The 24332-nt window shown below is 41.4% G+C and overlaps 3 protein-coding genes across 7 annotated transcripts in view; 2 read left to right on the top strand and 1 right to left on the bottom strand.

Moving 5' to 3' along the window:
* Positions 1-8091, bottom strand: part of LOC119915746 (transient receptor potential cation channel subfamily M member 4-like) — a 30597-nt gene extending 22506 nt beyond the window's left edge. For both annotated transcript variants that reach the window (XM_038735459.1, XM_038735460.1), the window contains exon 1: positions 7953-8091. In XM_038735459.1, coding sequence (XP_038591387.1) covers positions 7953-8012 — 60 coding nt within the window. In that variant the 5' untranslated portion in view covers positions 8013-8091. The remainder of the gene's footprint in view (positions 1-7952) is intronic.
* On the top strand, positions 206-9751 carry LOC119915745. Of its 2 annotated transcripts, none has more exons than XM_038735458.1 (2): positions 206-6530; positions 9616-9751. In XM_038735458.1, exon 1 carries the CDS (start codon positions 496-498, stop codon positions 6016-6018), a length of 5523 nt encoding a protein of 1840 aa, XP_038591386.1. In that variant the 5' UTR covers positions 206-495; the 3' UTR covers positions 6019-6530; positions 9616-9751. The 2 variants fall into 2 exon arrangements, with proteins under 2 accessions (XP_038591386.1, XP_038591385.1); XM_038735457.1 differs by lacking the exon at positions 9616-9751 and adding an exon at positions 6631-6740.
* Positions 9640-23485, top strand: LOC119915747 (synembryn-A). 3 transcript variants are annotated; one of them, XM_038735462.1, is made up of 15 exons: positions 9743-9778; positions 9891-9993; positions 15018-15108; positions 15205-15252; positions 15972-15989; positions 16086-16175; positions 16273-16889; positions 17457-17592; positions 17727-17915; positions 18135-18229; positions 21080-21230; positions 21364-21459; positions 21578-21722; positions 22508-22784; positions 22949-23481. In XM_038735462.1, the coding sequence occupies exons 3-15, from the start codon at positions 15019-15021 to the stop codon at positions 23088-23090; spliced, it is 2094 nt and encodes a 697-aa protein (XP_038591390.1). In that variant the 5' UTR covers positions 9743-9778; positions 9891-9993; position 15018; the 3' UTR covers positions 23091-23481. The 3 variants fall into 3 exon arrangements, with proteins under 3 accessions (XP_038591389.1, XP_038591390.1, XP_038591391.1); XM_038735461.1 differs by lacking the exon at positions 9891-9993 and having other exon boundaries at positions 9640-9778; XM_038735463.1 differs by lacking the exons at positions 9743-9778; positions 9891-9993 and having other exon boundaries at positions 12749-15108; positions 22949-23485.
* Positions 23486-24332: the final 847 nt, after the last annotated feature.

Raw genomic sequence — 24332 nt, 5'->3', positions numbered from 1 at the left:
AGAAAAGGGAAAAGAATTCGAAGAAGAAAAGCTAAAGAGCATACAACGTCGGTATAGAATACTCTATGAGAAGTGGAGGTATCACGCAAGAACAAGCAAAGAAATACTGAATGATGAGGCCTCCGAAGACGAATTGTATGAGCTAATTGAGAACATGAAAGCTACGTGTTCTGATGTAAAGATGGTTTACGAAGAATTAGTAGAGTCCAAGCTCCTGAAGCAGAACTGCGACGTAGAGTAGACACATGTATATCGCTGTCAGGATTTATCATTCAAAAGGCAGAAAGGCATCTTAAAGGCATCACAACAGAAGATCCCTGGCCTGATGTTGGATCGATCCTGAACTCTACATGTTCTCCATCAAGACCACTGTCACATCAATCACAATGTGGTTCTGTCAACTCTAGCTTCCACTCGCTTAAAAAACATGAGGCTGCTGCCGAAGCTGCTGCATCGCAGGAGGTTTTAGCGGTGTTGGATGAACAAGAAAAGGAAATGACAGAACTTCAAAGGTTAGAGGTTGAAGATAAGCAACGACTGGCACAGTTTGAGTCTGAGAACCTTGCTAGACAGCAAGCGATGCAAGAGCAGCGTAGAAAACTCGAACGTCTTGAAGAAGTGAAGAAACTGAATGCCGCAAGAGCTCGAGTAAAGGTCTACGACCAAATCGAAGAAAACTTCAAAGCGATTGACTTGCCTCATACTGTTGCATTAGCAGGAGAACCTCAAACACTCTATGCTTCAAGTCCCCCATTCATTCCTCCATCTCTACCAGTCGCATCACAAATTCTCAATGCCTCAAGTCCCCCATTCAGTCCTCCATCCCTACCAGTCGCATCACAAACTCTTCTTGCCTCAAACACCCCGTTCATTCCTCAATCTCTTCCAGCTACAATGCAAGCCCTTCATAGTCCACAAAGCCTTCAACTGGTATCTCAAGCCCCATCAACTTTAGTGCCCATACCTCAAGTGCAGAACAGCTCTGATTTGGTCAACGTTCTAGCAGAAGCTATAAGTGCTAATCGTCTTCCAACTCCAGAGCCCTCATTATTCACTGGAGATCCTTTGAAATTCAAAGATTGGCAATTATCCTTTGAAGCGCTAATCAATAGGAAAAACATTCCAAAGAACGAAAAACTGTACTACCTTAGAAAGTACCTTGGTGGCGCTGCAAAGAAAGCTGTAGAAGGATTTGTCCTACTAGGAACGGAATCAGCATACGACTCAGCCTGGCAGCTGCTGGAAAAGCGTTTCGGAGACCCTTTCGTGATTGGGAAGTCCTTCAGAAACAAGCTGCACGCATGGCCAAAAATAAGCTCTAAGGATGGGTTTGAACTAAGAGAATTTGCAGACTTTCTTAGGAGCTGTGAAACAGCAATGCCCTACATTAGAACATTGGAAGTTCTGAACGACTGCAATGAGAGTCAAAAAATCCTACTGAAATTGCCTGACTGGTTGGTATCCAGATGGAATCGCAAGGCAATGGAAGTCAGACAAACAAGAGCTGAGTATCCACCGTTCAAAGAGTTCGTAGAATTTCTGTCGAAGGAAGCAGATCTTGCTTGTGATCCCATATCTTCGGTACAGGCGCTGAAGAATGTGGAAAGTGAGAAACCAAGGTACCCACGAAACCAACCCATACAAGCTAAAACACTGTCTACAAACACAACAGAGAGCAGCATTCCATCGTGTGGTTTCTGCAAAAGAACAGGGCATGTTCTCGCCAAGTGTAGAAGGTTCCTTGAAAAGACAGTTCAAGAGCGCGTCAAGTTTGTACAGGTGGAGAAGCTTTGCTTTGGATGTCTAAAGGCTGGTCATCATTCGAGAAGATGTGATAACAAGAACACATGCGAAAGGTGCCAGAGGAGACATCCAACATGTTTGCACGATGACAAGGTCAGTGAACGTCAAAGGTCATCACCTCTAAAGGGAGAAGAACACTTAAAGTACAAGGCAAACATCAAAGAGATGACTGCAACTGCAACCACAAACAGAGTCGTACAAGACGGCGTAAGCACACAAACCTCTTCAATTGTTCCTGTCTGGATCTCATCCACAAAACGACCAGATCAAGAAGTTCTTGTCTATGCGCTCCTAGACACACAGAGCGACACAACCTTTATTCTAGATGAAGTGGCCCAGGAGCTCAACACAAACAAAGAAAATGTCAGTTTGCGACTATCCACAATGTCTACAAGGTCGACAGTCATACCCTGTCAAAAGCTAACAAACCTGCAAGTGAGAGGATACAACTTAGAGAAAAGGATTCCATTACCATCACTTTTCACACGAGAGTTTATCCCAGCCGACAGATCGCACATTCCAACCTCTGAAACAGCACTAAAATGGCCTCATCTGGAACAATTAGCAGACAAGATTCCACCACCATTGGACTGCGAAGTAGGCCTATTGATTGGTTATAACTGTCAGCAAGCTCTTCTACCAAGGGAAATCCTGGCGGGCAAAGAGAACCATCCATACGCGCAGAGAACTGATCTCGGCTGGAGCATAGTCGGCTGCTCAAATCTAGAAAGTGACTGCAGTGATGCAATAGGAACCAGTCATAGAATCATAGTGCGACAGGTGACGCCTGCAGTGCATCAATCAGTTGAGTTAAAGAGAGAAGTACACTTTGCCTGCAGAACTCAGGTCAAAGAGATTAGTCCAACAGACATCATCAAGGTTCTCGAATTCGATTTCGCAGATCACACTACGGATGACAACCTCGTTTCTCAGGAAGACCTTCTTTTCTTGTCCAAGGTAGAGAAGGGTATAAAGCACAAGGAAGATGGCCACTACGAACTACCACTTCCTTTCAAGACGGACAAACCTAATCTCCCAGACAATAAGCAATGTGCTGTTCGAAGGCTCGCCTCTTTAGAGCGAAAGTTGAGAAAAAATGAGCAGTATAACAAGGATTATGTCCGTTTCATGAATGACATAATAACTCTAGGAGATGCTGAGAAGGTCCCATGGAATGAACTCGATAATCAATCAGTGTGGTACATTCCGCACCATGGAGTCTATCACCCCCACAAACCTGGGAAGATCCGTGTCGTTTTCGACTGTTCAGCACGTTTCCAAGAAACCTCTCTAAATGATCATCTTCTGACCGGGCCAGATCTGACCAACACATTAGTCGGAGTACTATTTCGATTTAGAAAGGGTCCAATAGCCATTATGTGCGACATTGAAAGAATGTTTCATCAATTTCATGTCGCAAAGGAACACCAAGACTACTTAAGATTCCTCTGGTGGGACAAAGGCGATCTGGACTCGAAACCCTCAGTGTACAGAATGAAAGTGCACTTGTTTGGAGCAGCATCGTCCCCTGGCTGCTCCAACTTTGGACTCAAACATCTGGCATCTCAGGGTCATGGAATGTTCAGCGAGGAGTCCATCAAGTTCATCCAAAGAAGCTTCTATGTTGACGATGGCTTAATAAGCGTAAAAACAATCGATGAAGCCATTCATCTGGTGGAAGAGTCTAGAGCCTTGTGCAGAACAGGAAATCTTCGGCTGCACAAGTTTGTGTCCAATGAAAAGGAAGTAACCGCCGCAATACCACCAGAAGAACGTGCACAGACCAAAGATCAAGATATGGCCTTAGGAGAATTTCACATCGAGCGAGCACTTGGAGTTCAGTGGTGCATCGAAACTGATGAATTCAAATTCAGAGTCGTGGTTAAAGAGAGCCCACTGACAAGAAGAGGAGTTCTCTCTACAGTCGCCTCTGTCTACGATCCGTTAGGGTTTGTAGCCCCCTTTATATTAGTCGGCAAACAGATCCTGCAAGAGCTATGTAGAGAAAAGGTAGGCTGGGATGAAGATCTTCCCGAACACATTCTGCCAAGATGGGAGTTATGGCTTAAGGATTTGCCACACCTGGCAGCACTGAATGTTCCAAGAAGTTACCTTCCATCACATTTTGACTCAGTCATGCGTTATGAGTTACACAACTTTTCAGATGCAAGTCTCAATGGATACGGTGCATGTTCTTATCTCCGAGCAATAAGTGAAACAGGACAGATCAGTTGTTCACTTGTCATGGGGAAGGCAAGAGTAGCCCCTACCAAGCTAACGACCATCCCGAGACTTGAATTGTCATCAGCTGTGACTTCAGTGCGCAACGGCGATGTTGTAAAAAGGGAGCTTGAGATTGAGAACTTAGAAGAGTATTACTGGACTGATTCGAAGGTGGTTCTTGGCTATGTGAACAATGATGCAAAGAGGTTCCACACATTCGTAGCCAATCGGATCCAACGTATAAGAGCTAGCACGAATCCTGAACAATGGCGACATGTCAGCTCTGGAAATAATCCAGCCGACCATGCCTCAAGAGGACTGACTTCGGTTCAGTTGAAGGAGTCGAACTGGCTGAAAGGACCTGACTTTCTTTGGCAGCAGAATCTTCCATGTAAAGAGGAAATGGTGGGAGAAGTTGAAATGACCGATCCTGAGCTTCGCAAAGCCCATGTTCATGCAGTCAAGATGAAAGAGGTGAATTCACTGGTGAAGCGCTTTACAAAGTTTTCGGACTGGTCCAGAGCAGTGAGAGCGGCTGCTAGGCTAAAGAGATTCATCAGAGAATTCAAAGGACATCAGCCAAGAACAAAGGAAGCAACTAGCCTTGAAGAAAGAAGAGAAGCCGAAATCTTTATTATCAAGCTGGTGCAAGAAGAAGCTTTTGCTGAAGACATTCAGAAAATCAAGCTCCAGAAAGAAAACACCCTGAACAAGCGTAACAAGTTACGCCAGCTGAATGCCTTCTTGGATAAGGACAATGTTCTCAGAGTGGGAGGACGATTATCTCGATCAGCCTTACACCATGACGTAAAACATCCGGCAATACTTCCGAAGAAATCTCATGTGTCAGCCCTTCTAGTCAAACACTATCACGAGCGTGTACATCACCAAGGAAGAGGCATGACCATGAACGAGCTGCGCGCAAATGGAATATGGATTCTTGGTTGCGGAAGTGCTGTCTCCTCACACATTTATAAATGCGTAACTTGCAGGAGATACAGAAGAGCCACAGAAGTCCAAAAAATGGCAGATCTCCCGGAAGAGAGAACAGAAATGTCCCCTCCTTTTACCTATTGCGGACTCGATTGCTTTGGCCCCTTCATCGTAAAGGAAGGAAGGAAAGAGTTGAAACGCTATGGATTGTTGTTTACTTGCTTATGCTCCAGAGCAGTACATATAGAAACACTAGACGACTTAACAACAGACGCTTTCATGAACGCGCTTCGAACATTTGTAGCTATTAGAGGACCTGTGCGTCAATTGAGATGCGATCAGGGAACAAATTTCATGGGTGCCAGGAGACTGTTTTCTGAATTGCTTAAAGGAATTGACCAAGAACGTCAACGAGCATTCGGTTGCGAATTTGTAACGAACGTCCCATCAGCAAGTCATATGGGTGGAGTTTGGGAGCGTCAAATTCGAACTATCCGAAGCATCTTAACCGTTATGCTCGACAAATCCGCAAGCAGACTTGACACCACATCGCTGAGAACGTTTCTCTACGAAACAATGGCTATAATCAACAGCAGACCGTTAAGTGTTGAACATCTTCATGATCCCAATGGACCAGAACCTCTCACACCCAACCATATTCTAACGATGAAATCATCAGTTATTCTGCCCCCTCCCGGGCAGTTTTGCAAAGAAGATCTCTATTTGCGCAAACGTTGGAGAAGAGTGCAGTTCTTAGCTGATGAATTCTGGCAAAGATGGAAGCGGGAATACTTGCTAAACCTTCAACAACGACAGAAATGGCAAAGAACAACACGGAATTCACAAGTGGATGACATTGTGATTCTACAAGATGACAGCTCTCCAAGAAACGAATGGAAGCTTGCCAGGGTCGTAGAAGTTCACCCTAGTGCAGACAGTATGGTGCGGAAGTTGAAGCTACTAGTCGGAGACACTACTGATAAAGGACAGCCACTAACTAAAAGAATCTACCTCGAAAGGCCCATTCACAAAGTAGTTACCTTACTTGAATCTAACTGAGTCACATACACAAGATTACATTCATTCAGTCTTACAACACCTTTAATTGACCTTCCACGTATAGAAATCCTACATTTCAAGTTAATTAGGGATTTGGTGGGAGTGTAAGTGTTGTTGCATAAATACTTGTGTTTTCATGATGCACAGTTCATATTGCTGTTATAATTTCATGTAACAAATATAACTTAATTTGGTGTAAAGATAAAATGTAATACATGTTTAAGAACTAAAGGGTAGAATAAGCTGCTAAATGATATGTGGTTAACAGTGTATCTATCTCATTCTGTATATTTACGTTTGTCCCGGAACTAATGTTTTCTGTCTGTGTTACCGCTACAACGGTTTAAGTCGACACTCACTGCCTTGAATTCCGGCGGAGCAGATAGCTCCGATGCTTGTTAAACTGCATTAAAGTTAAAAATGTGGTTTGAAGTTAATGCAGACGACCAAATGGACATTCAAGAGACTTCAAAGAACTTAGTAACCTCTTTTCACGACAAGCGGCCAACGAGGTATTATTATATTGTCTTTATTGATCTGGATGTTGTTTGTATTTTCTCTGCTAAGCTATAATGTATTGATTTATTTGTACTGTGTTCACTTACAATGTAGTTCTCACGGCGTATAAGGCATATACGACGTTCAAGGCGTACATGGTGTGAGGCTGGATGTACCAAAGAGACCCGATGTGCCCACAGCAATAAACGCCCGTTGCAAAGAACTGACCTGTGTCTGTGTTGTCGCGAAGAGAGCTACAGTTATAGAGCATATTTGTGAGGTATTATAGTACACTCATGTTGCTTACTATGACAACATAAAATGAGACTGTTAACGGTTAAGCCGCTAGCTTAATATTGCTAATATGAAACTTTCTGTTCTTGGTGCCCTAATTTGTACTAATGGAGATCAGTGCAACGGCAGAAATTTACATCATACTTTCTTGGATCCTATCCCCTTATCTCCTTTTTTAAAATACAACTTTAAGCTCCAAACTTGTCCAGTGAAAATATTTGCTGTGAGAATCTTGGGATGTTACGATCACGGTGTTAATGGTTGTTTTGTACAGCTTTTTCTTTAAGCACAAACCTTACAAAATTACTGAGTGTTGCATTAAATCATTAAATGTTGTTAGCTAGTGAAATACTGTGCTGTAACATTATATGTACTAACGTTAATTGTTATGCTGTCTATTGTGTTTTTACAGTTAACGTTAGCTAAGAGTTAAAGCTGGGGTAGGCAACGTTGGAGAACCAGAAAGCGACAGCTTTATTTTGAAAGTAACTTACCCATCCGAAAAAATGTTACCTGCTGGCTAACATAACCTCCCTACAAACCACTCCCAGAACATGTTTTCCTGTGCAATGAGTGCACGCAGGTAGGCCAGAATGTGCTTATTACAGTCCTGCGACAGGCACAGACACCGGATTTTTATTCATTTTTGTGTAACAGCATTTGATTTATCGATTGCTGTCGTAATGTAAATATGATTTCAACAAATAAGAAAAAAATATTCTGAAATAACCCCCAGCTTTATTGTAAAGCAATATTTTAACTGCTTTGAGCTTTTTTCCAGTACTGTAACATTAACGTTAACTTACTTAAATCTTTTCCTTTTTTACGTTAGCTTAACTTCTGTCTGCTATAACGAAACTTACCTGCAGCGTTAACAAACATGAACAGAAAGTAACTGACTGGAGCTGGTGTGGGACAAAATGCGAGTCACAAGCTGCCACGCTGCTGCAATGAAAAGCCCCTAAACAGTATTATATCACCAAACCACCATCTGATACGTGCTGACCTAAACAGAGAAATGTTTGTCTATCGCTCGTCATCGTGACTCAGAACCCGAGGCAATAACTTCCAGCCACAACTTCTATTACAACATCCACTTTGAAAAACCGGAGCAGAAGGATTTTATGGAAACTGTTACCCACCTGGTCCTTCTCGGTTTTACTGGTTTTGTCTCCGCCGCCTCCTTCTCCTGTGTCTCTCATGTTTTTTTCCTTACTGTTCGACTGCGGAAGAGATAAGGGGTCGACAAGACTTCAGGACTTTTTTCTCACCATTTTCCAATGAGAGGGCTAATTTACTGGATTGCTAAAACTGAAAATGCCCTGGACTATGGGAATGCCATTCACCCAATGTCTCCCTAACCTTCCTACGCAGGTGAGGGTGCGGTTTTACAAGAGGAAGGACTTTTTTCAAATAGCCTACCGCCCTCCAAACTTTAAAGGATAGGAGGGGCCAGTCAAAACATCAGGCATATGATACCTGGGGTTTGTTGGGCTAATGCTAATTAAAACTCCTTAGCACATGAATTGATTTACTCAGCCCCCCCTCACTTGGGTGAGTGAGATTTGGTAAAAATGGAAAGAAAATGATCTTGGTTTACTCAGCCCCCCCCCCCCCTCTATTGTGTTTTTACAGTTAACGTTAGCTAAGAGTTAAAGCTGGGGTAGGCAACGTTGGAGAACCAGAAAGTGACAGCTTTATTTTGAAAGTAACTTACCCATCCGAAAAAATGTTACCTGCTGGCTAACATAACCTCCCTACAAACCACTCCCAGAACATGTTTTCCTGTGCAATGAGTGATGACACACTTTGATACCACAAGCAGACAGACAAATGAAGACACACGCCTTGTGCACTTTGCTGCTGACATGGTTGCCTTAAATTATCACATGGTGCAGCCTGGATTTCCAACAGGGCAAGTGGGGAGGTTGAAATTTTTTTCAAGATAAATAAGAATATGTGGTCATTCAGGTAAAATGTAAATTCAAAGGACAGGAATATACTGTACTTAAGACTAATATGCAATCCGTACAAGATCATTTCTAGCCTGAGAATAATGTCTCAGGGCACTTCTACCCCACTGGCAGGTTAATGCAGACATACATACATTTAAACACACACTTGTTTATATTAAATATTTATTGTAAAATGCATTTAAATATCTTATATTTCTTTAAAAGTAATGGGGTTAAACATTTTACACATTCAAACATCTGCCTTCTATGTGCTTACAGAGCATAAATCCATGATAAGTACCAGTCAGTCAGAACATTACATACAGGGATATTGGGTTGTAAATAGGTTGAGAACTCTCCACCCGTTAGTCCATAACTGTTGTCATTCCTCTTGGCCCTATCTGCCATATCCCTGCGGATCGTGGGCCTTTTTCGACTCCTCTTTTCCATTTGTTTTACTCATGTTGTATAAAGTGTTGGCCAGGTTGTGAAGCTGGCATGTCCCAAGTTGGCATCCACGCCGTGAACGCAATTTCACTGCCATGCTGTCAATGATGAAAAGGAGACATAAAATTCATGTACAGGCCTTTAAAACTTCATATACAAAATAATCTTCAGTTTTCTAATAAACAATTAACCTATAAAAGCCATAATTAGTAGAAATGAAATAAACAGTATTTCTTCTGCATTAGTAGCATACTACAGACTGTGTCTTAGCATTTAAAATGTCATATGAAACAAGAGGTGTTTTCAGCCATTCAGTGTACTATTAGCGCTTCTGTAGTTTTGCATTTACAGCCCTCACGCTACATATTGTGAATAATTATGCGCTTTTGTACCTGTGTTTCAGTGCATCCAGGTCTAGATGTTTGTCTTCTGAATGAAATGGAATGATCTTCAGTGTTCGAGCATGCTGCTCCTGTGTGTCCTTTGCCATTTCCCCCCCTGAAGTTTGGACAGTGTCCCCTGGGAGAACAGCGACTGCGTCTGACCTGTGGGTCCATCAGAAAAAGGTATCTATTAATAAATGATTCATTTTGATATTCTGTTCACAGATTAGCCAGCAGTGGGTGATGCATCATTATGGTGACTGTCATTAGCTGTGAATACTGATGTTTTTCACAGACCTGTGAGTTGGTCTAAGTGGTGTGGCAGCAGTCAAAGTCACAGTCAGCAGCAGCAGCAGAATCTCCATACCGCACTGGCCTGTGGTGGAAAAACAGTGATGGTGAGGAAAACACACTGTCCTGACCAGATGTATTCCTAACAAATAGTTTGTACAACTCACTGTTAGCGGTAATAACACAGAGACAAAACATTCTGTGACAAGAAAAGTCAATAAAGATAACAATTATGGATTAGAGACCTGTTGAAAACAGCAGAAATATGAATCCAAGATGAAACTTACTGCCAAGTATATCCCCCAAAACACTCCTGTGAATTTTCGAGTAAACCATTCGTAGTCTGTTGTTGATTGCTGGATGCCCAAATCAGTCATCCTTCTCCACTTCTGCTCCTTTATAGCGTGATGGCAGGGTGAAGGGGCGTGTCATGCTCCCAGAGAAACTCCCACGCCTATTATTTACAGCTATGGTGGCAGTTTAGCAAGAGCTGTGATACTAACATAAACAACCTTGTACTTACACGTGAAGTGACCTTGTGTTATGTTTGCATTGATATGGTCAGTCTTTACCCCCCCCCCTCCCCCCCATCCGCATCCCATTCTAACCTCATTCCACTTGCTGAGCAATTGTTCCCAGAAATCATTCTTTCATCTCTATCACCTGCAGGAAGCCCGCAGAGACCAAAATAACCCCAATTTTCCTCTAGGCTTTTCTTTATCGCTCCATTTTTCCTGTGCCTTTTTCCCTTGAGTCATTTTTGCCGTCACCGTGTTTATTCCTGAAATGTCCAGCACTCACCCCCCCCCCCCCCCACACACACACACACTCACACACACTCACACACACACACACACACACACACACACACACACACACAAACACACAAACAGACATGTGCAGTGTTTCAAAAACAACTTCTTGATCGTACATCATTCCTAAAAGACAATAAATCCAAGATAATGTGATAAAATTATAGCATTCAGGTATGGTACATATCTTTGCTAACCCACTTACAAATGGCCACAGAAATAACTTTTCAGGTTGTGCACATGGCCAAATTTTAATATCTCTCTATGAAATTGTCCCATAATTCCTAATCTTTTGATAATACAGTAAATCCATGGGGAGCCAGTGTCAGATTTAATGGTTTCCAACCTCCCCGCTTTGTTTCTTCCAGCCTCTCTCCTTCTTTACTGAATCACTTCCCCTCTCCAGTCTGTTGTCTACCTTTCCTGTGAATGCCATCTGGGCAGGTTGAGTTGTCAAAGTAGTGCAATGAGTCAACACTGGCGAAATGCATGCGAGAGAGTTAGCCGTCAAATGATAAGGCAGTCTTGTGATTTCACATATGATTAAGCATGGATTACCTAAGTGTTGTTTTATGAAGCATTTCCCCTGAAAGTTTTACAACTTGCATGACGATGAGGATTACGTGCCAAAAGACAGCAGAGTCTCTTGGTAAACCAGTTCCTGTACATATGCTGCTACCTAGCTTTGAGTAAATTGTTCGTTTCTAACAAAGGCATTGTCACATTTTAAACATTTTAAACCCAAGTAAATGCATTCTACTATCACAAACTCCATCACTAATAACAGCTTGAAAATGAGTTGATTAATGGATAAGTCAGTTGACAGAAAATCAACCTGCAATTATTTTGATAATGAATTCACTGTTGAAGTAATTTTTCAAGCAGAAACCATAAACATTCCCTTGTCCAGCTTCTCAAGCACGAGGATTTCCGGCTTTTCTGTGTTATATGGGGTCATAAACTGAATATCTTTGGGTTTTAGACTGTTGATCAGACAAAACAAGCCATTTCATGACACTGGCTGGACATCTACTTTGTGCATCAAAAACACGGACTGCTGCCGCACCCAGCCAAGTGGCTATTACTGGCACAAATAGGTCCGCAAGATCAGTAGACGGGACACAGGAACGAGTCAACGAGTTAAACCAGATTTTCAACAGGTTTGGCTCACTAATGCAGGCCAGACCCCCCTTATATCTATCTTTGATCATGAAGACAATATAGCAATTTGACACAGTAGTAACAGGCTGATATAAAATATGTAGGGCTGGGCAAGTTAACGCATTATTATTGCGTTAATGCATTAATGAATTAACACAAACAATTATATTATCTCACGTTAACGCAGTTTTTATTTTTATTAGCCTATTATTTTGAAAGTCAGTTGCTCACTGGCTCTGAATACACATACAGTCAAACCATGGGTCACAGGAGGGGTGGGATGTTGATCAGCCTGCAAATCACCCACCCAAACAAGAAGCGGAGGAGGCTTCGCTGGATGCAGCATGTGGGAGAAGATAGACAAAAGCAAGACAAGTGAACAAATGCCATAGCAAAGTGGATAGCTACACACTGCATGCTGATTAGTAAAACTCACAAACTGCAAGGATCAGTCTCTCTTCCAATGATTTGTGCTGCGCGGCGTCTACAAAAAGTTCAAGACTATTCAACTTCGGCAGCGGGCGGGAGTGTGCGTGAAGCGAGCACTTCAGTTCACTCTAACAGGGACATTTGCTACTGAACAAAAAAAAATTGTTTCCGCTGTTAACCTGTTGCTCAGAAGGTGCCTGTTATGATGTTATGATCGTGGCTCTGGACTCTGATGGTAACTTGTTTTAACAAGCTAGATAAAAGGTAATGCCCTGGCAGTGGAAAATAACTTTGCTTTTATATTTGATTTGATTACATTAATGTTTAAGTTGAGATTTACAAGAAATATTTTATTGCTACTGTGTAAAGGGAATACTGCTGGTAAAAAGCACCTTATTTGTTTAAAGTGTGCAAACCACATGTTATTGCACTTTTGTGTATATAACAGTACATTTAAATTAAATGTGCACAATACACTACTTTAGAATTCATTATTCAATTTTGTGCATAACAATACGATTAATCGCAGAAAATCATGCAATTAATCGTGATTACATTTTTTAATCATTGCCCAGCACTGCAAATATGTCTTCATAGAAGACTTTAGACTTGTTGACAATTAATTCATACTTGAGAATGTCTTTATAGCTACGCATAACTACATTATAGTGTGTTAAGAACATTCATTAAATGTTTATATACTGCTTATAAATGTTACTGTGACTCAAATTACTGGACACACGATGTGTCCATACACATACACTGAAAGTTCATTCTCAGGGCATTTGCACTTGAGGTTTCAAGCTCCCACGTTGTCCCATCAACTCCATACCTCCTAATGGGATCTTCTGGGAAAAGACTGTGACGAAAACATAAAGATCCATACTCAGTCCTAAACAGATTCTTATTTAAGTCTATTCACCCTTGAAAGCTCATTGAGGTCAGTTGATTTTAGGCGACATGCAGTTTATTGTGTCCCAAGTGTTATGACATCTACTGTAGTCATGATGAGACTTTGTGTCAGGATGATTAAAGCGGATAGTCCTGGATTACGTACATCCATTACAATAGTTGTTTTCTGCCGATGGTTTTAAAGGTCACTGAGGGTCATCAGTCTCTTGTAGCTTTGAAGTGTTGATTTCCTTCATCTGAAGTGTCTAATTCATCTTGAAGGAATATCCGTTCATGAACATGAGAGCTCTTTGTCAGGACTTGTCTGACTTTTCTCCTACTATCGCTGACATAGTGCGCATCCTGTTGTTGTTGTAAGTCTGCAGCCACCAGCCGGCCACTTCAGCCACCCGGTCCTGTTTCCTCTACCCACTGGGCGCAAGAGTCAGCATCCTGCCATTCACTCGCATATCATCTTCTCACAGATTTTATCTTAGCAACAAGTGTGTAAACTTCTGCTTTGTCTTGACAGTACACTGTGTATGACTAACTGAAAGAAGGTTAGCTGAATTGAAAACAAAGTCATGCAAGCAGTATGTTTGCTGTCATCGCTTACAGCAGACTGATTCCTGTTCTGCAGCTCCTCTGATGTAGATTGGTACCATCTGGAGTTTAAATTTTTTAGATTTTACTTCCAAGGACAACATTTTATAGTGCACACATATTGTGCAAGAGATTACCTCTTCACAGTTAGATTGACTTGAAAACAGCTCCATCTTGTGGGACTAGACGCAAACAGCATTATAATACAGCAGTCACAATATGTAATTCATTGTACCTTTACAAATACACAATGGGAAAATTTTGCTCATTAAAAAGACAGACAGTTTAAGCTGTGAGCTAGCAGTTGAACAATACTGATGTTATATTTGGTGACTCTGCGGATCTGCATATCTCAGCAGTGTCTTTCAAGTCAACCTCAGCCACTGATAGCAACAAGGTGGTTATGCAACAGCTCGAGAAGCGTGATGAAAACAAAATCTTAATGGGTATTTTAGTGATTCCCAAGCTTTTAGGATATTTGAGTGAAAGAGCTGAACAGTCAGAGAGAGAGAGAGAGAGAGAGAGAGATGTGCAGCAAGTCTGAAAAACCTGTAGGTTAGAGGGTCAACGCTGAGAGATATAAGCTTAGAGTCCATTAGTGGATTATAACCATAACCACTCCATGGCTCCTGCATCTCTCTTGGATTAAAGAGAGGGAGAGAGCAATACAGAGCTATGCTTAGTGCATGACGGTAACTGGAAAGCAAGTGAAGAGCAAATTCAAAAGCAGCGCATACGTGGTCTGACAAATACTGGGAAGCGAGCTGAAGTACACTTGGCAGTGGTGACAGCACACCTTCGGTATATCACCTGGTTGAATAAGTGAATCGCACAAGGTAAATTTACACAAACTTTAAGTAATCTGTCTGCAGTCTCTTTTTTTAGAGTGTGTGTGATACATCTCAGTATGGACAATTGTCAGGTAAACAGATACAGCTTCAGCTTTCATTAGCACAGGAAGGATTTGCAGTAATCAAACTGATGTGGTTGTCATGAAGATAGGATGGAATGATGATTACTTCTGTCTTTTAATGTCACATAGATTATCTTTCATTTACACATTCTGTGTGAACAAACCACACGTATACTATGCATGGTGTATTTACTATTTAAGAATGCATGACCTCTGTTGCTGTCATCCTCATCCATATTGTTGTGTAACTTTAATTTTGTTATGGCCTGAATGATTATTTTGTGTGTGTGTGTGTGTGCGCGCGCGTGTGTGTGTGCAAAAGCATGGACGTGGATCTGGAGGGGATTATCCAGTGCATCAAGCAGGGGGATGAGAACGGTGTTCAGACACAGCTGCAGGAGTTCAACAAAGAGGTAACACCACGTGGGCACACATTCTTGTGTCTGAATGATACACTGCTGCTCGTAATGTTTGCAGACCATCATTTTGTCGTCATTTCTGACCTACAGTATGCCCAGTGCTTCTTCTTTGATGCAGAGGAGAGGGACCGAAGGAAAGTAAGTTGGTTTATGTTGATCACATCTCTGTTCTACCTGTGTTCTTTAAATCTCACCTTTTCTTACCCCGCCCACTCCCCCTCCCTACCTGCACTCCACACTGTGATTAGTAATTCTGCTGTATCAGTTGTCCCTGATCCTCTCTCCTTGCATGCGCAGGCAGATTGAGCCCCGGCAGACCTACTGAATAACCAACATACTTCATGTTAATCTATTCAGCACGCTAAGCTCTGTCATTTGCAAACACTGAACAGCAGATCTGGGGCCGTATTTACAAACGTCCTAAAGCCAAAGGTAGCTCCAAACTGGTTGAGTCAGAAGAAGCTCCTAAAAACAAGGGGTGAACTACAGAGCATTTTAGCACTAAAAACAGGTCCAAAGTCTAAGAGTAGTTACAGGCCATCAGTCAAATGCTGCAGGTGATGTGGATCCAGTTTTGTAAAAATACAACAATAATGAACTTTTAAAATTTAAAAACATTTAATAATTAATTGATTTTAATTTAATTTAAGTTTATTGTTTTATTTTAATTGAAATAAATGTAATTTCATTTAAATTAAATTATTTATTTATTTTATATTACATTTGAAATTGAATTATTTAATTTGATTTCTAATTTGTTTTTGTTTTTTCATTTTTCATGAACATGAATATGTAATGATATTATTTGCTCTCTCTTCTGCTGCATTGCTCACTGAAATCGGACCATCCAACTCAAGCAAAGGAAACTAGAAGAGGTATAGTTCTGCTTTTGGTTGTACATGAGAGTGTCCTAAACTAATTCATAAACTGTAATTAAGTGTAAAACATTTGATCTTCTTTATTTTTTCCAGTTCAGGAACAATAAAGTGAGGGAATACACTGATTCTGACTCTGACTGTGACGAGTACAACCAGGAGGACCGAGGCCTCATCCTCAGACAGGTACCAGACACTGACACTTTCTGTTAGCCCTATTCCTAGTGGTTCCTTTGAGGAATGATGTTAAATTAAATGTCTGTTCTTCCTTTCCTGTCCTCAGAATTTAGTTATTGTCCTCTTGAGGTTCATAAGAACAGGAGTGAAATGCCGTCTGTTAAGAGTATCTCTACGCACCCTGAGAATCCTCTCCAGAGACAAAAAGGTCCTCAGCCCCTTGGTGACCGATGGTTCTCTCCTGACGGTGGCGAAACTAGCTGGGCTGACCACATGTGATGCAAGTGACGAAGCCAGCGACCCTGACTCTGATTTCTACGATAACATAATCGCTTCTCTCACTGAGGCCAAAGTGTTGCAGTGTCACACTGATGAAGACGAAGGCGACGTTGAAGCCAGTGACCAAAACAATGAATGCTCTGCCTTTGATGAGGATGCCAAGAGTAACGTCAGCATCACCACCAGCGGAGATCTGGACAGCATCAGCTGGTTTGGGAGCCATAGGACCAGCATCAACGAAATGCACAGAGGCAGCATCCATCACAAAGAGCTGGAGCGAGGGAGGAGGGACCGCAGAGAGAGCAAGATGGAGGGGCAGGAAGAGGGGGAGGAGGAGGAGGACGGGGAGCCAGGAGAGGAGGCACAGAGAAAAGAGGCCATGAAGGTGTTGTGTAATGTGGTGTACAACAGCACCTGGGCGCAGGAGAGGTTCAGCGCTCTCAGGTGGGCTTCCTCGCAGGACGCAGACAAAAACACACAACAATTCCAAATACTGTTAAACACAGCTGTTTGCTCTGTAACTCACATTTCTGGGTCCATTATATGCATCTCCTGCACACATAAGTCACTTTAGGGTATTTCCAGTGAAGCTACAATATAGTTCAGTCACAGGTAAACAAAATGGAAATGAATTCATAGTGGTAAATCTTTGGTATCAATCCTCCTGAATCTAAGAAACAAATGCTTGTACAACTCGCAATTTTGCACCAGCATTCAATGATGAGAAAAAGCAGAGACAGGCCTCAGTGTTCGCAAACTGTCTGCTTACATGGCTGATTTATATACACATACACAAACTTTGAAACCAACAAGTTCATGCCTGTTTCCAGAGGGTTTGTTGACGGTTACTGTGAGAAATGCAAATCCCAGACTGAGAGAGAGAGTGACAGAGCAAAGTCTAAACTGTGTTAGGCTAATCTCAGTTATTCTCTTTTGTCATAGACTTCATTTGGCTTTTGTACAAATCAACATATTTCCAGGCGGCTAACTTCTTGTTATTTTTGCCATCAGGCTCATGTGCGGTCTCATAGAGTGTCTGTCCTCCAGTGTTAGTTGCTCATCTCCCTCCAGTGTTCAGTTCTATGAACTTCGCCTCATGTTCCTCGTTACTGCACTACGTCCAGAGCTCAGGACTCAGCTTCAACAGGTAATGTAACCTCACTTACTACAATGGTACTGTGCTAAATATGTAGTGTAGTATATATTATGGTATTTAAATATGGTAGACCATTCTGTTGTAAGAATCCCCTGTGCTATATCTCATTATGTCGACCCTTCCAGGAGGGAGGTGTGTCCATCCTCACAGCAGCTCTGGAGAGCTGTCTGGAGGTTCAGTGGAAGGACCAGTATGAGTGTGTGCTGAGCCCAGAAGCGCCACCCATCTCACTAGAAGCCTCTCAGCGTATCATAGAGATCCTCAAAATCCTCTTCAACATCACCTACAGCACCCACAGACAGGAGCCAAGTGAGGTCAGTGACTCCATAACAAACCTGTCAGCCTGCAGGCGTACTGGCGGCGTCATCACCTCTATGTCTCTTTGAGGAAATAGGATTTAAGTTTAAGATTATATCAACACCTATCCTCCCTTAACGTCCATCATCTCTCAGCTGTACCTCACATATTATCAGCCCAATTTAATTTGCATAGAGAGAAATCCAGAATGTGCTGTGTGTTTTCTCCTCCCTCAGGACGATGCAGCTCTTTATCGACACCTGGTGGCGCTCCTGCGTCTCTGCCTGATGAGGAAGTGTACTCTGTCAGATGACGCTGATGAACTGCAGGGGTGAGTACAAACCGAGGTGAGGTTGGATAGACAGTTATCGATGAATTATTACCAATGATGCATCTCTCAGTTTAACGTTTTGTTTCAGTTGAAATGAGCTCATAAATGGCTGAGTACAATATTGTCACAATGATCTGGATACTATGGTATATGATCAAGTGTTGACAGCATGTACTGTGCAGGTGTACCCAAGGTAAACAAGGGACATTTAATCTCTAATGTTATACAGTTAGAATATAATAATTAACGTTGACATAAAATTACATTTGTCAGTGAATGGGAAAGAGAGCAGTATAGATTAAGTATAGATTAATAGATAAAGATATATATGTGAGGTGGGAACACCCTAAACTCTACTCTAGATTTTGGAGTTTTATAAAACCGACTTGGGTTTGTTCAATAAAACTTGAAATAACTTCATTTAAATTGACATAATTTAAAGTAATAATCCTTCATCTATAAACATTAATCTGTAAATACCTCTGGATTTGCTCACTCACATTTACATCTGTTTACACAACCAGATATAATGTTTCAGTCGATGTGATTCAATTCTTAGGTAATTGTGATAATAAATATAGTTTTCCTGGGGTCTGGATTTCGTTCTTGTTTTTATTTTATGTATTTTATTTTTATTAGTTCTTTTTTAAAGACCGCTAAGCCCTTGTTATCTGCACAAAACAACTATTTGATTTTTATATTAGAGACGATTTCTCTGTTTATGTATATTTAAAAGAAACTGTTGGGCTGATAACACATTTCTGTCTCACTCCATATTCTTCTGTAAAGAACTGATCACAGCTTTATAAAAAGTATAGTGTTGTACTGGTATATAATAATCAGTCATGCCAATCTAAACCCAATACTTTACCTTTCTGCTCTCTTTTATCAACTCAAGTTATGAGGTGGATTTATTTATTATTTTACAACACAGGGTTGTATAACGAGATTAGGTTGTAGTTCCCTTTATTCTACTCACAAAAACAAATTGTTATACAATATATATACAATTATATAAAGTAGATAGGTGGATAAATTACATGTCATAGAAATAAAACTATTTTAAATGGTGGGTTGCTGAGGATGAATTTAAAGAGTCTCTCAGCCTGAGGAGAAGCTGCTCAGTACAGGGTTCCCACAGCTCTTTAAAAAGTCTAAAAAGGTCTTAAATTGAAATCGGGGAAATTAAGGTCTTAAATTGTCTTAAATTTACAGATGTAGGTGTTTGCTGTAGGTATTAAATTTACCGATGGTACGTTTAAGGCTAGTGAGAAAATTGTCACGAACAGTCGACTAAAACGCCTAATTAGCGTGTATTTGTATGATTTTTTAGCATTTTGCCAATGTTACGTTTACGTTAGCTGCAGACGTTGACGTCTGGCTGCGTGTCATATTATCGTCAGTTGTGGCTGCAAGATTGGGAGACGCAAGTTAGTGGTTGGATGAAGAATCGATCGTACTGTCTAGCTCAAACAACTGTAGCCTACATCACGTCCTCCTCTCATTTGCGCAGGTCCAAAAAATGATCTACAGGTTAAAATAACTTTCTAAAGTAGGCTTATGTCTTTCACCGTGATTTGTTTTCCTCCATGGATCACCTCTATTTAGCGGTGCGCCTGTGTATGAGCTCGGTCGGAAAGTGAAAGTGAAACTTAAGTTTGGTCCGGCATCGTTTTCTAGCTACCTTTCTTTATAATGTGTAAGTTACTCTTTTCTGTTATTATTGTAGTTTATATTTAGTTTTACACAGCAGTGCATGAGTTAGGGCTGGGCGATATGGACAAAAATAGTAAAATAAATAAAATAAAGTAGGGCCTAAAATCTTTTTTCAGTCCCTTTTTCTCAACACAATAAATATCTTAATAGAAAATAAAGTGCTAATTTGTTTGTGATTCAAATTAATTAAATCAAATATTTATTGAACATTTGTTATATTGTTATTGAGGAAGATTATATTGCGACAATTGTCATTATTGTTTTATTGTCCATCCCTTGTTCACGTTCACAGACATGATCAGTTCACCAAAAACATGAGCATGATCAATAATCGGCACTGTTTGAGCACGTTTATGCACAACACTGACACACTGTTTAGGCGCCTGTCTGCACTGTCAGACTGTTGTATTTTATTTGCAGAAGACTGCGACTGGTACATATTTCTGCCCAAGTAGTTATTGTATGTGGATAGACAACGCATTTGCATCCATGTGGTCATGGTGTCCCTGACCACCTCCAGAGGTCGTTTTGCTGATTGGATCACATCTGTCCTCAATGCGTCTCGGGTGCCTTTACACATGTACTTTCATGTGGTCAAGTGCTACCCGATCACAGTATGCAATAAGCAAAGTCATTCACCTGTGGTGAAAATAAAAACACCAAATATGGCATTGCGTTGTACAATAAGATCAAACGCGCGTCTCTTTTCTATCAAAGAAATTGTTTCAAGATTTGAGGTCTTAAATTTATATTTGTTGAGGGCTTAAAAGGTCTTAAAAAGTATTAAATTCCACTTTTAAAATGGTGCAAGAACCCTGCTGTAGTCTGGTGGTACAACAGAGAATATTTCTGTATCTCTTGCCAGATGGCAGCAGGGTGATCAGACTGTAGCTGCGGGCTGTCTTTTAGTATTCTTTGGGCTCTGCGCAGGTACCTCACTGATATCATTGATGCTCTGTCAGTCACCTTGTGCAGAGCTGTCCTGTCCTGGGCCATGCACATACCATGCTACTTGGTGATGTTTTCAGTCAGGATGCTTACTCCTCTATAAAAGTTAAAAATAATGGAAAGTTTCCGTAAGAAATACAGCCGTTTCTTACACTCTTTTCCTGTAATCTTCTCTCAATCCCACAGTCACACAGTCAACCTGCTGTCAGCGCTGCCTCTCCAGTGTCTTGATGTGCTGCTGAGGGTGCCCCTGGAGCCAGACTCTCAGCAGTACCAGGGGGTTAACATGGACTGTGTTCACGCCCTGGTGCTGTTTATGGAGAGACGCCTGGATTCGGTGAGGGAGAACGTAATATTTAGAGCAGGGGCTGAATGCTTTGTGGCCAAGCTAAATGAATTTAAAATGGAAATGTTTTCGCTCATACTGAAATGACCTGAGTCAGACCTTCTCCTGTTTGTTTCCTTCTCAGGGTGACAAGATCAAAGAGAAGCTGACACCGATCCTCAATCTGCTGACAGAGAGCTGCAGGGCCCACAGAGAAACACGCCGTTACATCAGGAAACATGTAATATCCTCAAAAAACATCATAAAGAAAGCTCATGTCACATACTGCTTTCAACAATATTTGGATTACATTATTTTTTCAAACGTTAAAGACAACTGAAATTTATCCCCGTTATTAGATCCTGCCTCCTCTGAGAGATGTATCACACAGGCCAGAAGAGGGCTCCACAGTGAAGAGTCGTCTTATCCGTCTCATGACTCATCTGGATACAGACCTCAAGCACTGCGCTGCTGACCTCATCTTTGTCCTCTGCAAGGAAAATGGTAAGGCCAGACATTCCCATTTTCCCTGGAGTTACAGGCATTGTTTATATTACTGTAAATTTAAATGATCAAATCATACTATGAACGTAGGATGTACTTTTCTTTCATCTTGATATTAAAAACTTGAGGGAAAAATGGGGGGAAAAGGGTAAAGATGCAAAAATCTCAACATGTTTTCTCCACTAAACCTCAGCATTGTTTTCGTCTTTTTTAAATCCTCCACTTCCCCTTAAATGTCCTCTAAAATTCAATGAATTACTGTGACTTTTGTTAAACAAAATCACACCTCTGTCAGGACAACTTTCAATCAAAGAAACGGATATTTGCACTGCAGTAAGTTAGGTTTGGAGGCTCTTGGAGGCTCCTTCAATGCGGCTATTGAAAAGCCATAAGGTAGGGAGAGCACCTCCCTGCCCATCCACGTGTATACATGAAAAAGCCAGAGGCAGAGAGCAACAGTAAAGACCCCCAGGGTACAAAACAGAGCAGGAATTAATAACAGAAAGACATGATAAAGATATTAGGGGAAAAAATGTTGTATATAGTTTTATATACATTTCTGGAAAATTCAGCCTGGCATATTTGGAAACTTTGGGCTCTCCACTAGTATTTATGCACACCATGCATTAGTACTCAGTGTGGTGTTGAAAATGTCTTTTTCATCTTGTATTTTCTTTTTGCATAGCATAGCTTACCTACCTGATAGATGGTTTTCATCAACATTAATGTCTGTGTGTACGATAATTTGTCTCCACCACTCACCACCCTCACTCTTCTTCTTCCAGTGAGTCGTTTTGTCAAGTACACAGGCTACGGCAACGCTGCAGGCCTGCTGGCCACCAGGGGTTTGCTGGGCGGAGGGTCCAGGACCCCTAGCTCTGATGCCCAGTACTCCAGCGACTCGGACTCGGACACAGAGGAGTACCGGCAGGTCAAAGATCGCGTCAACCCGGTGACGGGGCGGGTGGAGACCGAGCAGCCGGACCCCATGGAGGGCATGACAGAGGAGGAGAAGGAGGAGGAGGCCAGGAGGCTGATCACGCTCTTCAACAAGCTGTCGAGGTCAGTATATTATATATATAATATACAGTATCTCTTATCAATGACCTTTGGCTAATGGTTTTAAGTCTTAAACCGGTGACAAATCTGTGTGTCAAATCTGGCTCAGAACCGTTAACACCGATTCATAAATGGTCCACGTTTTTTACCCCTCATTTGTTTTGCAGAGATAACATCATCCAGCCGATGGAAGTGGATTCAGAGGGGAAGTTGGTCCCGATGTCGGGACTGAGGGAAAATTCCCTCACTGAGGAGGGGAGGTCTGAGTCAGGTGTTGACGGAGAAACAGAGGAAGGAGAGAAGGACTGAAACAAGTCCAATCCATTCAATGGATTGATTTCCTCTAGTAAATATCCCATTTCTAAAGTTTGACAGTGCATAAATATTCATTGTGCTGTAAATGTGTGGACGACATAAAAACAAGGTGATGTAGTTCTCACCCAGACCCAGCCAGCCACTCTAAAACCGAGTGAATTCAACTCTTTCTTCTTCTTTGGACTCAGGCTAATTTCATAGAATTTATAGTAGAATAAATTGGTAATTACATGATAATATCCTCCAATATTTGAATACAGTCTTGAAATCTTACTGTTTGTACTTATACACGTGTATTTTGATGTATAGTTTAAGTCTCGTACATTGCATTGGTTAGCTGTGACCCTGAAATACAGCAAGATGAAATAAACATCTGCACAGCATATTTACTTTCCCCTGTACAGTCTCTGGTGTGTTGCGCTACATAACTCTCTCAGATTGTGCTCAGGTGTATATTCAGCAGAGTTACAGTACATTCACTGTACCACAGTATTTTTCAGTTTTGATGAGAGGATCTTTAGGGAACAAAGACTTTGTCTAAAGACTTTTTAACTAGAAATACATGTTACTGCATGTGGGGATTTATCCAGATAATTACCACTTTTACTCACATGATTTCTGTAAACAAGTATAAATAAGATTATTGACCAGGACGAGTGACAGATTCTGGATGACACTGCACATTGCTGCACATCATCTGGATATTTTTCAGGGAAATCTTTTACTTTATAGCATAAAACTGGAGTGCACTTATTTCAACACAAATGCGTAAAGGGTGGAATGTAGAATGAGTGAAAGGAGTTACTGTTTACCTCTTGTGCTGAGTGACAGCTCTTTTATTTATTTGAACAGAAAAGCAGCATGTCCACTAATCAGAAGGTCAGTGGTTCGAACCCCGGCTCCTCCAGTCTGTGTGCCGCGGTGACCATGGGAAAGATACTGAACCCTAAAATTGCTCCTGAAGGCTGTGCAATGTATGAATGTATGTGAATGTATTAATTTCTGTCTGATGTGCAGTTGGCACCTTGCATGGTAGCCTCTGCCATCAGTGTATGGATGGCGTGAATGTGACATGTGCAGTAAAGTGCAAGTAACGTTACAGTCCAGTTATCTCAGAAATGTATTTATTCCCAAAAACACTAGCCCAGGGTGCCCTCGGGGTCTTAAAAAGTCTTAAAAGGTGATCAATCAATTTTACGAAAATTAAGGCCATTAAAAAGTATTAAAAAGTCTTAA

This window comes from Micropterus salmoides, unplaced genomic scaffold, assembly GCF_014851395.1.
Source record: "Micropterus salmoides isolate LMB-PRFRI ecotype aquatic unplaced genomic scaffold, ASM1485139v1 Ms_hic_scaffold_21, whole genome shotgun sequence".
Classification (NCBI taxonomy): domain Eukaryota; kingdom Metazoa; phylum Chordata; class Actinopteri; order Centrarchiformes; family Centrarchidae; genus Micropterus; species Micropterus salmoides.
The sequence above is the reverse complement of the archived record's forward strand: the minus strand, read 5'-3'. Positions and strand labels throughout refer to the sequence as shown.

Bases quoted from the DNA above. Each gene is read 5' to 3' on its own strand.
- LOC119915745 (XM_038735458.1), top strand. From the start codon at position 496: ATGACAGAACTTCAAAGGTTAGAGGTTGAAGATAAGCAACGACTGGCA.
- LOC119915747 (XM_038735463.1), top strand. From the start codon at position 15,019: ATGGACGTGGATCTGGAGGGGATTATCCAGTGCATCAAGCAGGGGGAT. The intron at 21,723-22,507 runs GTAAGGCCAGAC...TTCTTCTTCCAG, and splicing joins TGTCCTCTGCAAGGAAAATG to TGAGTCGTTTTGTCAAGTAC. The intron at 22,785-22,948 runs GTCAGTATATTA...TTTGTTTTGCAG, and splicing joins CTCTTCAACAAGCTGTCGAG to AGATAACATCATCCAGCCGA.